This window comes from Camponotus floridanus, unplaced genomic scaffold (genome assembly GCF_003227725.1).
Source record: "Camponotus floridanus strain SB8 unplaced genomic scaffold, Cflo_v7.5 scaffold24, whole genome shotgun sequence".
NCBI lineage: Eukaryota > Metazoa > Arthropoda > Insecta > Hymenoptera > Formicidae > Camponotus > Camponotus floridanus.
In genome coordinates this window covers 2,838,332-2,854,815 of record NW_020229370.1, presented here as the reverse complement: position 1 = coordinate 2,854,815, position 16,484 = coordinate 2,838,332, and the positions used below count along the sequence as shown (strand labels likewise).

General features: G+C 32.5%; 1 protein-coding gene across 2 annotated transcripts; it reads left to right on the top strand.

Moving 5' to 3' along the window:
* The first annotated feature begins 658 nt into the window (after positions 1 to 658).
* Positions 659 to 8,303, top strand: LOC105249851 (homeobox protein SIX2). Of its 2 annotated transcripts, none has more exons than XM_011255608.3 (4): positions 659 to 1,626; positions 1,826 to 2,287; positions 7,072 to 7,394; positions 7,679 to 8,303. In XM_011255608.3, exons 1-4 carry the CDS (start codon positions 1,298 to 1,300, stop codon positions 7,846 to 7,848), a joined length of 1,284 nt encoding a protein of 427 aa, XP_011253910.1. In that variant the 5' UTR covers positions 659 to 1,297; the 3' UTR covers positions 7,849 to 8,303. The 2 variants fall into 2 exon arrangements, with proteins under 2 accessions (XP_011253910.1, XP_011253909.1); XM_011255607.3 differs by having other exon boundaries at positions 661 to 1,626; positions 7,673 to 8,303.
* Positions 8,304 to 16,484: the final 8,181 nt, after the last annotated feature.

Here is a 16,484-nt window from a genome sequence, read left to right as displayed (position 1 = left end):
TATCCTTATACCTTTTTTCGCATGAGTTGAATGCCTTCGCTGTGGGTGGTTTATAGCGATAATGATCAGTCACAAGGATTAAAGGTTCAAGTAGCAAAAGTTTATGGCTTGACAGCGAATGGACAGTGGACAGACAATGGATATCTTTGAAGAAGGATCGAGTTTTTTCACGCGTGTGGAGGATTATTGCGGATGCGTCAAGTATCGCATTATGATTACATAATTTATTATGAATCGTCGAAATATTTTTAAGAGTTTAGATTTGATTTCAAACTTCTCCGAAATTCAAGCCCGAAGTTATTTGCTTACAGTGCGGAAATTAAATACGATTTTCAAGGACAAATAAATAATTATGTACGCGTAATATATATTAGAAATCTTATGCATATTTTTTTATCAAGAATATAAAGCGCAGAATGACTACCGTTTACAAAACCGCGTTTTTTACAGTGTTAAATGCAAAAGTAAAAATTTACACTGACAATTATGTGGATTGTGACATGTTAATGATTGAAAAATAATTATTAAAAATTTGAGCTCTTTTATGACAAAGAACTATCGGATATATCATGAAAGAACGACAATTTCATAAATATACGAGTATCATGATTCCGTAGAAAAATTGTTAAATTTTTTTAAAAACTTGCAAGCACTCACAATTTCTCGAATACGCATAATTTTTTATTGAAAAATATATCATCTTCATTGAAGTAAGCTTTGATGAATGAAAATGTAGCCGATAAATGTAATAGGTATCACATTATGAATGAAACGTGTGTGATTAAACAATCGTCGCGTCGATTCAAATGTGCGAATAACGGATGCTTACTTTCGTCATCAATTATTCATCCGGCTGATCTATAAGACACAACGATATAATATCCCGGAACTACTAAATAGCAGAAGCGGAAAAGTACGCTTCGCTATTTTTTGATGAAAAATTGATAATAAAAAATTTAGAAGTGACAAATATATATATATAATCTATATAAACGAGGTGAAAGAAAATTTGTAGAGATACAAAACTGCTAGTAAATTTTCGAAACTTTATTGAAATGGACAACTTCATTAGAGTGTTGATCGAATTTTTATTTTAATTTTGAGCGAGAAATCGCATTTTTAACCTGTGATTCGAGACAAATGATCGCCGACCGAACTTTGGGAGAAAATTGCGTAAAAAGCTCGTGTTTATTACATTCTGTCATATTTCTCGCGCTTGAGACCGGCGAATGAGCTCAGAATTTTATCTTTTGTCCGACACCTCGGTTCATGAAAGCCGCGTAGCCGTCAGCCAAGGATGTCGGACAGTTCGGATCAACTGTCATCGCCGAACAGCGACTGCAACAGTCAGATGGGCGTCGTGCATCGCAATGCAACCGCGCAATATGGTAACGCGACATCGATGTCCGGGTTGACCCATCACCCCCAGAATCTGACGCCGACGTCGAACGATAGCCCTCAATATTCGCAGGAGCTTTCCACCTGCAGCTCCGCCAGCCTGAGCACCAACATCGCTAACATCGGCAGTTTTTCTCTCAGCGGCACCACCAGCAATTTCACCCCCGAACAGATATCCTGCATGTGCGAAGCGCTATCGCAGAGTCAGGACATTGAGAAGCTATCGAGGTAATTCAAAGAGCGCACATCTTATTCTTCATGTAAGTCGTATATAAACAATTTTCCGTCGTGTATTATAATTCTTCAAGCGTACTTTTTATCGTATATTTAAACAATTTTGTTCAAAGTTTTATGTTTTCAAAATTGAAATTACGAAATTATATTTCCTCTTGCTATACTAAAAAGAAAATTCTGTATTCTATATTAGATTTCTTTGGTCCCTACCACCTGGAGAACTGCTGCGTGGGGGCGAAAGCGTTTTGATGGCACGTGCCGCTGTTGCCTTTCACCGCGGAGCCTATCACGAACTTTACTCGATTCTGGAAAGTCATCCCTTTTCGCCACGTCGTCATCCTGAACTCCAACAAATGTGGTTCAAGTCACACTACCGCGAAGCCGAGAAAATTCGAGGTCGACCGTTGGGCGCCGTCGACAAGTATCGATTGCGCAAAAAATATCCGTTGCCGAAGACGATTTGGGACGGCGAAGAGACCGTCTACTGCTTCAAAGAACGATCGAGAAACGCCCTGAAGGAATGCTACATGAGAAATCGATATCCCACGCCGGACGAGAAGAAAAATCTCGCGAAGAAGACCGGCCTGACGCTGACTCAGGTGTCTAATTGGTTCAAGAATCGTCGGCAGCGAGATCGCACGCCGCAAACGAGACCGTAAGTACTCTGTACGATTTTATACACTATAAAAATACTAGAAGAATTTAATCTCGTTAACTTTTAATTAAATTGCAAATATATTTTATATAGGAGACGGTTATGCGCGTAACTTTAACTCGAAAAGATTTTTTCCTAATGGAAAAAAAGAAAGAGGGAAAATAGGTGATGAAATTAATTGACTTATTGCTAGTTTCACACACTTTCAATACACTTAGCGTAGATGTTATAACCTAAGTGCAAAAATGCACTTTGTTTTAATTAGTTATACAATAGTTTTGCTGTCATATGTTTTGTACGACGTCGCCACATTCCAATACTGAAAAAATTGCATTCTCAACTTAAGAATGTGCCACTTATCTTTAGAAATAGCGCCAAAAGGATCTCATTCTTTTTAGTATATATTCTAAAAATAAGTAGCATATTTTTGGGATTGAAAATGCAATTTTTTTTGGAATGTAGCGACGTCGTCCAACATGTGCCTTCTATTCCCTAATGAGGATGACGATTATCTTCGATTGTGCAGTGCATGGATAACACATGGTGGAACACGTCGACGGGGGGTCTCTATTCTTTAGCAAGTGTCCTAGTATAAAATGGGGTCACACAGGATATACAAATCATCGATTTTAATCGCTCTCTGGTATAATTGACCATTGTCTTTGAAAAACATTTATTTTTTTAATTCTTATGTAATGACGATAATTGAAGCAATAAAATATTAGCTCAAAACAAAAATGAATCAGATGAAATCAGTTTGAGACATATAAATAAGATATAATATTTTGCAATAAAAATAGAATTATTATTGGAGAGACTTGATTTTCCATTGTTTTCAACATTGAACGTACAAGTAGATTAATAAATTCTGATAAAAATTATATTATGTTGAGTTTTATAATCAAGAAAACACAGATGCAAAGGATGTATAATATCTTTTTCTTTATAATCAAAAATTAGATTACTCAATCTATAGCATAGATTCCTTCACCCTGCAATTGTAGAAATATTTACCGGACTCAAAACGATAACCGAGTGATGATATAATCGTGAAACATTCTTCAGGGATCCGGTGTTGTTCGGTTCTCCCGTGTGATTATCTAATCCGCGGGCTTATCTAATTAATGTCTGTGTCGTGTTGACGTCCTTTATACCGTAGCGATTATAAACGAGGGGCGAGAGGGAAAAGGAATAAAGTCTGGCAGCCTATGCGTAATATTAAGGCTTGTTATGTTAGGCGCGAGGTTCATTGATAAACGATACACCCGATAGAAAAGCAGTGGGAGAGACGTAAAAAAAGAAATGCAGACGGAGTCACGCTTAGATAATACTGGACGCGTGTTCAGCCGTTTATTGACATAACAGGGGTAGAGCAAATTACGATAAGATCGGGCAACGTAGACTTAATCTCTTGCGATCGAGAATGAATTCTTGGGAGCGACGCATGAAAATCCGTCGCTCAAAGAGAAGTTTACTTGATATATTATAACAATACTATAATATTACATAAATAATAATGTTAAATAAATTAGTCATGAAATTGTATATTTACATAAATAATATATAATTCACAAAATTATAAAAGAATAAAGAATTTTAACGTATACATTTTTAAACTGTCTGCAATAATGAGTGATATTTTCATTGATTATTGCAGACAAGTTTTTATTAGTTTTTATGAGTTTTTCATTTTTCAGTGAAAACTATCCACGCTAACAAATTCTTTTCAGTGAAATTTCACTGTTTATAGTGCTATACTTAAAATTGAGACCACTGCTTATCAGTAATAACACAATCATTTCAATTAAGAGGAAAGAATATTCATCTTTAAATATCATACATATATTATTAAATATACATTTTCAATATTATTAATACATATTTTATTGTCTTTCAAACTTTTTATGACTACTTTCAAGAAGAATTTTTCGAGATTTCTTGGGCATAAAATTTATGACAGAAATTTTTTCTCTTTCATCTTGTCTCATACCTGAAATGTATAAAGATATACATTGACTTGTACTACTTAAAAAAAAATAAGAGTTTAAACGTGTTAAAGTGTACACATTTTTCTATCGATGAGAGAAACGAAATTGGTATGGCTTCTCATGGGTCCGTTAGAGGCCCAGCAAGAAGAGGAAGAAAGAAAGAAGACGAGAAAAAGAGCAGGCCGTGACCGTCGCGACACGTAGTCATAACAACGCTGCGTTCATTCTCCAGTCCGTTCCTTTCTTCGCGCGCACGCACGAGCCGCGTATAACGCGCCGCCAGAAATTCACGCAGCACACGTATATATCCCTTTGCGCGCGTAAGGGATACCTGCGTGTATATATGTAGATATATATATGTACGCGACGTCAGCCATTGCTCCGAGAGACATTCGGCTGACCAACTACGAGCCAAGTCTACTCCATTTCGTTCTCGATCGATCTCGCTACTGTTCTCTCCCGTCACTCGTATCTCAATTCTGTGAACAATCTTTCGGCAATATTTTTCAATATTTTTTAATTTTTCAATATTTTTAATTTTCATTTTAATATTTCAATATTTTTAATTTTTATTTTTCAAATAATATAGGGGCTTCGATTGAGATTGGGAAAAGAAAACGTATCCTTTTACAGGCGAATAGCAAAATCTAAATTAGAAATTTAAATTAGAAATTTTTATGTACGATGAAAATTTGTGAAATTCTTGGATGCATAAGAGAGACCTTTTTTAATAATGCTTTCAGTTTTAATAAATTTTTTCTTCCTCTTCTATAATTTTTGTAGAGAAATCTTCACAGTTATTCTTTAACAGTGTATCAATATTTTAAAGATATTGAAATCAATTTTCTGAGCTGTCACAAATTTTTCTTTAAAAGATCTCCCAAGAATTAATTAATAAAGATCAAATAATAAAGCTCAAAGCTATTTAAGTTTACGTTGATCTTACCCTAATCTACGTTTATAAAGTTCTCTGTCTACTGACAAAATATCTCATGTACTGAGAAAGAATTCTGAGAACTGACTTGAGCTGGTTTATTATTTAGCACCCTTAAAGCTCGAGTCCCCTAGTTGAGGACTTGAGCTTTAAGGGTGCTAAATAATATAATTTCTCGATAAAAATTGATTTTCAAAATTTCAAAGATTTTCGAGGTTCTCCATCGTAACTACGCAAAGTTCTCGCAGCATCTACCACTGCTTTCCCTGCTTTCGAGAAAACAATTCTTGGTGGTAGAGAACCAAGTCAAACTTCCTCCCTTTTCCCGTCCTTTAGCGTCCTCCCGTCTCTCGCCGAAGGCTCTAGGAAAAGGAAACGCGACGCCCCATTACCGTTTTATGACGCAGCTTCGGTTACATCTCCCGTTTCACCATTGAGCTGTTCGCACTACCAATAGTTTACTACATAAAGGCCACGGCCGGCCCTCCGCCGCTACCTCGATTTATCTTTACGTGTGCCGTGCAAGAACGAGGACGCGCCTTCTTCCTCGTTACGTCGAGGAGCACCAGGTCGCCAAAGGGAGTGATGCGAATACAGATTATAAACGCGATTCGATCTGATAATTTTCAAGTGTCGTTACGTGACTCAAATTTCCATGATTAATTGTACGGATTTCTTGATCCCTCAAGTCATGGGCGCAATATCACTGATATTGAATCGATCACATTATCGTATATTCCTGGAAAAAAAGAGAGAAAAGGCATTACAAAATTTCCCAATTTTTCAAGTTATGCGTCCACTTATTATAGCATAGGCGACATTAATAGCCTCCTCGAAATGAGCCCTAAAATTTCCCTCTTCCCCACCTGTCCTCGAAGACTAGGCTCCCATTCGACGAACGAGAAAGGGATTCGGGGTAAGCAGGGCGTTACACACAGGACGTATTTCTTCAAATCCCAGACCTTGAGACGCGACCATAAAAATGCGCGGTCGGACGTTCGCAGAGAAATGGGGGTACGGAGGAGAGCGACATGGAGCAAAAGCGAGGGTCAGGGGCGGAGCTGGTCTTACACATGGACCACCGTGCGTGACGCATACTATATGGACGCACGCGCGAGAGCGCGTCGGTTTCGCGGCTCGTTTCCATAAAGCAGCGAATGCGAAACAATAATGTCGGAAAGGTGGATGTTCATTATCGTTGATCTCGTTCACTTCATCGCCATCGTTTCTACGCCATCTTTCTCATTCTTGTTTTTCATTCGTTCGGTTCATCCTTTTACTCGAAAAATCCCAGAACTCATGCATTGTTGTAATTTAAAGAATCAGCATTCTTTTTTCCTAATTTTTTTGTTCGTTTTAAAACAATACACGTATTTGCAGAGAAAATCTTATTCAAAAGTCAGATTTATGATTGACGTCTGCATCTTGATGTTTTCCTTCAGTTTTCAGTATCCCTTTTGTTTCTTTTTGAATAGTCAAGCATGTTTGAATCAATTTCCGTTTATCCTCCTCGAAATATTATTAATATTTTAATAATTTGTCAATTTTTAGCAATTCGGTTAAAAAAAAAGATTCTTTAAAAAACTAGCATGTCTAAGGCATTTGAAAAATATTTTTTTCATAATTTTATACATTAAAATATGCAGCAATTTGAATAGAAAGCATGAACGTAATGTGTACTTAAATTAGAGGCTTCAAAGATGAGATTAATTCGCAGCATTATTTTAAGCAAATTTTTTTTCATACAAGACGCTTATAGGATATAAAAATATATTTTACGGCAGGAAAAAATACTCTATTTTATGCGAAGATTTTGTCTTTACGAGTACTTTTTAATATCGTGAAACGTAATCTGTTTATAGGGACATGTTACCGTTGAATTGTCAAGGCACAACCAACAGTACGATTAGCAGCTCGGTGAGCAATGGTGGCAGCATCCAATCATTGCAAAGCATCGATTCCGACAGTCCGAATCTCGCGATGTCCCCTCTATCAACTATGGGTATGTCTCCAGTCGCCATGAATCCGTGCAGTCCAATGGGTATGAGTCCCATGGGGCCTCATCATGGTTACGCTACTCCTGTTACGCCGTCATCCGTTCATACCGCGCATCCCCATAATGGAGGATTGAGTCCCATGAACGATGTCAAGGCTTTGTGCTACGGACGCAGCGTGTATGACACAGGTATATTAAATTCGCAGAATATTTACTTTTTATATTAATTTGACTTGCAATTCCTAATTCTTATTTCGTCTCAATTTTGTACTTGTCTATTTAATTACTCTATTTAATTACTTTAAATTGTAATTGTTCGGATAAAAAAATTATCATGAATTACTAAAACTTGCGAAAACCGACGAACGATATTAATACGCGCGGACTTCTAAATCACTTCTATATCATATTTTTCTCTTTTTATCTTCAAATTGATTATTCTAATATTTTTATATTTCAAATTCGAGGAAAAGACGTGGAGCAGAGCTCGGTCTACTACTCTAGCCACTCCAGTATGCACCATCAGTATTACCAGCAGACCCATCATCAGATGATGTCTAGCTCCCATCATCACCACCATCATCAGCAAAGCGTACCAACCGGTTACGAGATCATGCTACCACCGCCTCAACATTCCATGTGACCAACGGATTACGAAAGTGATCGAAGTAACCAGGCTCATCATGGCCAGAGCGACGACATGCTCGCGCGTATACACGCCTTCGCCTGATCTTACGGCTTTTTCTTTCATCTTGATTCAAGTCACATCGCAATAAAGAACGGCAATCGAGTGGATGGAAATTTATAAAAACAATCGTTCTACAGTCAAATAACGCACTCTCGTCATCTCTTCCATATTCATTGTCTTTAACATACTTACTTGAAAGAGTGTCGAATACTTTCTACATACATTATGCGTGTATGTATGATATGCTTTGACGATCCTTAAGTGAATATAGGTCTTTTGGGTTCTGCAATTTAGACTTTGAAAATTATTGAGTTTAAATCGATTTCGAAAGGTGGATAAATACATGACAACTTTTTTAAAAACAGTTTGTATGCGTATTTAATGCAATAAGAAAAAAGAGAGAATTTATCAAACGCATGCACATCAGATAAAAAATTGATATTTACAAATTAAAAATAAATTAATTATATAAATTTTTTTCTTTTTAAACGGAAAATATTTTTGAATTTAATATATGAAATATGTAATGAAAATGCAGCTCTGAAATATATAAATCGAATTAAATCAATCCATTACTGTTTTTTACTTTTAATATCAATTCGAAATGTCTTGAATAAAAATTACCGTATAAGCTACAGATTGTTATATTAGTCGTACAAATTCGCGCAACCAAATGTTATATCACGTAACTATAGAATGGGCACGTTTTAACCAATGAGAAGACGAGAATATACTTAAAAGATTTGGGAGGAGCTGAAAAACTGGTTTTATTTCGTACCCTTCTTCAAGGTGTTCCGTACATGCGAACGTCCCAGCTGCTCTTAATTTTTTTTCAGAAGACATTTTTTTCAGAACGCAAAAATATTTACCTCAACATACATTTATATTCTCAGACATATTATAGTCTCATGAGAAATATGTAATTTAAAACATTGAATTGATTTTTAAATATTAAAAATACAAATAGAATTTAATATTTAAATGCAAAATTGAAATTAAATTTTTAAACATACTTCTTTTTGCATTGAAATTTAAGCCGTCTTCTATTTATTAAAAACTAGAGAATAAATATTATTGCAAAATGAATTTATAATTTCGAAGATTAAGCTCTCTTTGGAAATAAACTTATTACATGATTTAATTGATACTATTTTATATAATGAAATATCGATCATATATGAAAGATTTCTATCCCCAATGTATGTAAGAAAGATGTTCATTTTACATCAGATATATACGATATATTTTTGATGTCATGTAAGATGTTGGTGTATTACGTATGTTGTAAATTGCTTTGAAAAAATCGCAAAATCCGTTTATAGCGATGTTTTTGACGAAGTTGCAGAAAAAAGTAACAAAGAAAAAGCAATTAGCGTGCAGCTGAAAAATTGTGCTACTTTTCATTGTTAACTGTATATAGCTGAGAAAGGTATACATTAAACAGATTATGTATGTACTGTATATAATGTCAAGAAATAACGATGTATTATGAATCACTGGCTTTTAATAAATAGACCTGTGTTCATACATGAACACTAATCCTCTTCTTCTATTTTGTTTCTATAAAAAATGCATATAAAACTATATTATTATCGATATTATCTATATCTATATCGATGTATGTGCTATCTCTATAAACATTTTTGTGCATCTTCTTTAATCTCATATTTTTTGGACAAAAAGTAAATTATTTTTTTTTATGTTTCTTTTATTATTAATCTTTTTTATCCTATTCCTATATCTATTTTAATCTACAAAATTAAAAAAAATTAATTTAATAATTTATTTAATAATTATTAATAAATACTACATTAAAAATCTATTCAATCAATGTTTATGTGAAAGAACAATAAATATAAAAAATGCGGAATAAATGCGAATTAATAGTTAAATTAATAGGTGTAGATATCTTCAATGGACGCTTATGTACAGCAGTTGGCAAACTTACCATCTAGAAATGGACCGAAATAATACAAACAATCTCTCATAGATAACACTAGTGATATCTATAAAAACAATATTCTTATTTATATATTCAAAAAAGGAAATAAAAGAAGAGAAAGAGATAAAGAGAAAAAAAAGATTTGAAAAATAAATAATTTCACATAATTCCCACATATTTTACATAAGTTTTATGAAAAAAATATTCACATTATAGAACATATTTTTGGGTGAAATTATTTAATTTATTAATAAAATTGCATAAAAAGCAAAATAATGATTAATTTTAATTAATGGAAAACATGAAAATCTAATAAAGATATTTTTTTAATTCTAAATCGAAGCAAAAATATAATTGATGTATATGTATGTATTCACAAATACATACACATTAATTAATATAAGCTCAAATAAATAAAAATTAATATCATAAAATTAAAATCGTATAATCTTCATTGAAAAATATACATATTTTAACTTTTGTAAAATTCTGAAAAGACTAGATTATTTGCGAAATTACATAATATTAATTTAATAAAATTGAAATTGAGTTAATATAACAAAAAAAGGTTCTACATTTTCTCTCTCCCTCTCTCTCTCTCTCTCTCTCTCTCTCTCTCTCTCTCTCTCTCTCTCTCTCTGTTTGAAAATTTTAATTTAATTTTGAAAAAAGCTAGGTGATAACTTATCATTGATAAACTTATATCTTTTTGGCAGATAGTCTTTACATTAAACTTAAATGTATTTTTATAATAATAATTTAGAATTTGTTATTAATAATGAATTTACTTCAAATCGATTGTTTTCAATGAAATAGCTGCATTTCAAATTGTTACATATATAAAAAACAACAGCTAAAGTAATTACATCAATAATATTAGTAACAATTAATTTATTCCAACGATTCTAAAATATTAACGTATGTAAATTTATATTCTAAAATGTTAAATCTTTCAAGGCGGCAATAAATTAAGTATGACGCAATAATATTTAAATTTTACAGTATACGTATTATTGTTACTGTATACTCGCTTATTTAATTTTGCCATTATATTGCAATAAATTACGGTGGCAATGATGGACGATGTGTAATTAGTTATGTAATATCAGTTTTATTAATATGTAATATTAGATAATATTAATATGTGACTACGATACATGTAACGAAACGATAAATCTTGAAATATTTATTCCATGTATATGTATGTTATAGTACATAACAATATTTCAGCAACAAAATAATAATAACATGATTTTTAATCTTGACGGTATGTGACGTCAGGCTAATGTTATGTATCTCGGATCTGTTATTATTCGCGCGACGATACTCAAAAAGTAAAATAGTGCTGCAAAACATTCCATTAAATTTCCCTTTTACATGTGCTCGGGATTAATTTGGCAAATTATTTACTACAATAATATGATTAACTTTTATAAAAATTAAATAACGCGTAACTAATAAAAAAAAAAAATATATATATATATATATATATATATATATATATATATCATAAATTCTCGAACCGTATATTTCGTATATTTTTTTATTCATCACTCAAGAATCATAATAACAGGGGAAGAGGGAAATCTAAATCTAATAAATTATCCTTTCGATATCAAATCGATTTTTACGAGCAGAAATTATTTTTTTATTGATATTCAGAATCAAATATAATTGGTCCGCGACACTTTATTATTTCATTTTTCGATTATATTAAATGTAATTCAGATTATGATAACACGCATTAAAATAATCGAATCTAAAGATCTAAATAATTAACATAACGAAAAGCTCCATAAAGGATACATTAACTTTCTTTAATAAGTAATCATATAATTAATTTATACAATCTCAACTATTTTTACATGTTAATATTCGCGCATATGTGTTAAAGTACGTAAAGTATTTTGATAATAAACGGACAATAACACGGTGTTCGGTCTTAGTGTCGTAAACAATAGCGCGTTAATGTTTACATTCCACGGCCTTAGTATCATTCGTGCGGTGACACTCGAATAAGATAGACGTGCGAAATACGTTGTACATTATCGAATTAATTTTCGACTGTTTAAATATAATTCGGTTTGAGAATATGCAGTAAAATAATCGAATCGAAGATCGAAGTAATTAATATAATTCAGATTATCATCAGTGATACCAGATTCCGACCTTTCGGTAGCATGAAGGGGATAATAGAAGGGGACAAAACATATTCTCTCTCGTTCTTCTCTGCGAGAAAAGACTCCTCTGACTTTATTATTGTAACATCTAGTTCTTATATTTGTTTTGATCTCTGAATGTTCGCGAAGGTTGATTGTTCTTTTGATATAGCCGAGCGTATCGTGAGCGGATTGGGCCACATATGAGATTCAAAGACGGGGCATGCGACATGGGGATTTGCGAACCAAAAAGAGTCAGTCAGTTATGGCTGAGATTTGCGAGGAATCGTACCTCGTAATCGGACAGTTATAATAAAAGTCTCTCTTCTCTCTAATATCCCGCGTACTTCCTACATTAATAAAATTATATTATATATAATTTGTGTGTAAAATTTATTATTATTATTTAATTTATTATTTTATTTTATTTTATTTTATTTATTATTATTTAATAATGTAATGTGAATCATATTATTGCGCTTTCGATTTTGTAGTAATTTTGTAGTAATTGAATATAATAACATTACATGCTTCAGCTTTCACTTAAACTCTTCGCATTATTATACTAATATCGCCGCCGGTACCAACAGTTATTAACTCGTTGTTATATTTATTGAGAGTTTCCTATATCAAATGCCTATAAGGCATAACACACGGCAATACGTTAATATCCTCGGCTTAAAAAATTCTACAAAATGAATTAAATTTTCTACGATAATAACGTATAAAATTAATATATTTATATACGCTTATTATTACATATTTTAATGATATATGTATACATCAAAATAATCCAATTATTGCACCAATTTAATTTAGAACATACATTGTGAGCCATTAACTTCCTGTTTAAGCTATCTTCTGTTGAAATGTTTAATACTCTTATTTATATTATTATGCACACCCGACGGAACCAGGAATATGTATATATATATATATATATATATATATATATATTAAAATTTATAAAATTTTATGCTTGAATTTTACGTTAGGACTCTGCACAAATAACATGCTAATATTAAGTTATCGCCGGATCATTATACGAAAAACGCGACGCATTATTATATTAATTACTGCAGAAAATATGCATTATATGATAGACTCTTTGATTCTCTATTTTCGCTTTATGGTTTTAGTAAAAATTTAATATCATATAATATCTGCCGCTGATCGAATCGCAATAATAAATATATAATTGGCAATAATTATATAATTGGCAATCGTTCAAACTAGATAAATAAAGACCAATCGAGACATCAAAAGTCGAATTAAATTTATAGATTTGAATATTAATCTTTAATTGGTTTTTAAAAAAATTAAAAAAACGCGATAGACTCTCCCAAAGATGATGGAAATTTTATATATCATAACTATAATATATTTATAAATTTATATATAATAATTATCTTCTCTTTTTATAAGCAAATGTAAATGTTCGAAATTCTTATTTGTTTTTTCGACCATTAAACAAATGATTGGAGAATAGATAAATCAGTAATTGGTAAAACTATTTCAATATACTGATTATTTATTTTAAATATTTATTTTAAAAGTTTATTTGTGGCGATATTAACGTGTGGAATAAATGGAATACATTCATAAGTTACAATTTTATTATTAATAAATAGTTGATTTGACCATTGACCCCTCTTTCCATTATTCGAAATACTCGATTATACGATTGGAATATAATTTCGAAGCACGTATTTCATATAATGCGTTCATTTAATTAAGCAATTAAGAATCAAATGCAATTAAGAATCGATGTGTGTGACAGGAATCAAAATTATAAATTATTTTGTTGCAATCTTCACGAGAAATAATTATTCTTCTATTAATATTTAGAGTTAAAAATATTTTCGAAAAATATTTTTTATCATATAATTATATATATATATATATATATATATATATAATTTGATTGAGAACGCGTAATAAAACGATCGAACAATAAAATCGAATAATTAACATAATGGAAAGCCTCGTGAGGTACATTAATCGTTTAATAAATAATTAATCTATGTATACATATATGTATGACTTTAAAAATATAATTGTATATAAATTCAATTTTCGTATATGTACGTCATAGTACGCGTAAAATATTTCGGCAGCGAGGTCAATAACACGACGTTCAGCCTTGATGACGTAGCGCTGTATTGTTTACATAGGCGAAGACCTTGTATCATTCGCACGGCGACATTCCAGTAGTAAAGTAGTGATACGGAACACTTCGTATTATTCAATTCTTTTTCAACAGTGCGATCGCGATTAATATCGAAATATAATTCGCTACGACTATTACAATTAACAATTAATTAACTCTTAATAAATAACATGAAACTATATGGCGATGATACATCCATCGAAACGCGATCCTTCATTATTCCAAATATAAATTGAAACAAAAGAGGCAAAAATTATAAATACATAGACAACCTTGTATTATTCACACGACATTCCAACGGCAAAGTAGTGATACAAAACGCTTCGTATTATTGAATTCTTTTCCTAAATGCAATCGCGATTAGTATTGAAATATAATTCGCTACGATTATTATAATTAACAATTAATTACTTTAATATTTCAATTTTATGATTCGCGTTATTGTGCAAATATATTACACATCAATAAATAGAAATATCATTAGCATAAAAATCAAGTGCATGATTTTGCTTCGTTTAAATGTCGAGCGAATTATATAATTATACATCAATAAATAGAAATATCATTAGTGTAAAAATCGAGTGGTGTGTATGATTTTGCTTCGTTTAAATGTCGAGCGAATTATAATATTTTTCATGTTCTTCTCTTACAATATAATAAATACGTATAAATACGTTAGCGATTGAAAATGCCGTGCAGTGTCTAGCGATCGTTGTTATATATGACTAAATATAATTAATTGTTTGTTCGCGAGTGAATATGAGTGCTATGAGAAAACAACAAAGAATGAAGAAGAAAGGAGAAAGACATCTGGAAAAGGAGAAGGATATCTAGAAATCGAACAGCCAGAGAGCAGTGAGAGAGTCTAAAGCAGCCAGAGAGATATGCGGTGAGTACAATTTATAAAAATTATGTATTATTTATATACTATTTTCAAAATAAATATATTGCTTATTATTTCTTCATTTTCTCGATAATATGTATAATTCATTCTAAAAATTACAATATAATGCATTTATAAAATATTCCGGGTTTTATTTTAACTTATTTAAATTATATATTATAAAATATTATATATTATAAAATATGAAAAATATGAGAAATATGAGAAATATATTTAACATATTTAAATTATATATTATAAAATATGAGAAATATGAGAAACATATGTGTAAAAAAAAGTAATACTATAGGATTATAATTATAACAAATCGATTAGAGTCCAAGAAGCAGATTTCGGATATTCACTGTAAGTCAGCCGCTCCTCGGGCGATCGGGACGAGATTTAAACGGTAGTGCCGCGAAATGGTGTAGAATTTTATGCAAAAAGAACGAAATCGCTATCGCGTCCGGAAGTCGAGATATAAATTGGCCGTTTTTCGTCTGCGCGTTGACGATCGAAATCATGCACGACGCCGCGCATGTTCGCCACGCCTGCCTCTTTCGCGCGATATTCACTGTAACGCGCGGCAAGTAAAATGGTTTTTACATTTACGATATATTCAGCGTATAGTAATGGCATTTTGAATAATTTTCAAATTGAGAGTGGAATAGGCCTATGGGGGAAACCACTATAAAAAAAGCGCATCATGCTATTTACCGCAAGGTGGTGTGGAAATGATAGCGCATCATTTTCTCGCCACTAAAAGGACGGGTCATTTTTCGGCGCGATATTACGATATATCGCAAACCACCATGCTCTCGGAGAGCAACCCTCCCACCGCTTCGCCGCGCTCGTAGTATCGGATTACTCTCGTCGCCGCGCGCTTCTACTCACGCAGATTGGTCTTCTTTATTTAATATTTCGTTAATTATTGCGACAATCCCAAAATAATACAGGTCATTCCTTCTTAATTTGAGCCAATCTACTTCTTTATTTCGTTAAGGTCGAAAATTGACGGACACTCTGTATAATACAACCCCCCATGGGTACACCTTGACGCGGTGGGGTGGCTCAGTACTTGGATGGTGCCTTGAGGTTTATTTTAAATTTGTTTATTTAGGATAAATCTCAAGGAGCCTGAAGAGGAAGCTAAGTACCCAGCACAGCATTGTCACGAGTCGCACAATGACTCATATGTGGCACGCGCATTTGACGCATTTTGCGTCATCGACTTTTCGTCGTCGGTGCCATCAACGTGTCGCGGATGGCGGCGTTTCGTTATCGCGTTTTCGCGTTTAGCTTTTTCGCGTCATCGCGTCATCACGCTTCCGCGTTGGACATTTTCGTATAAATCCCAATTTCATTACTGTCACGAGTCTCTACTTCCGATGCCAACTAACTAGGATTTCGAGTTTGCACACGTTGCTATGGAACGTA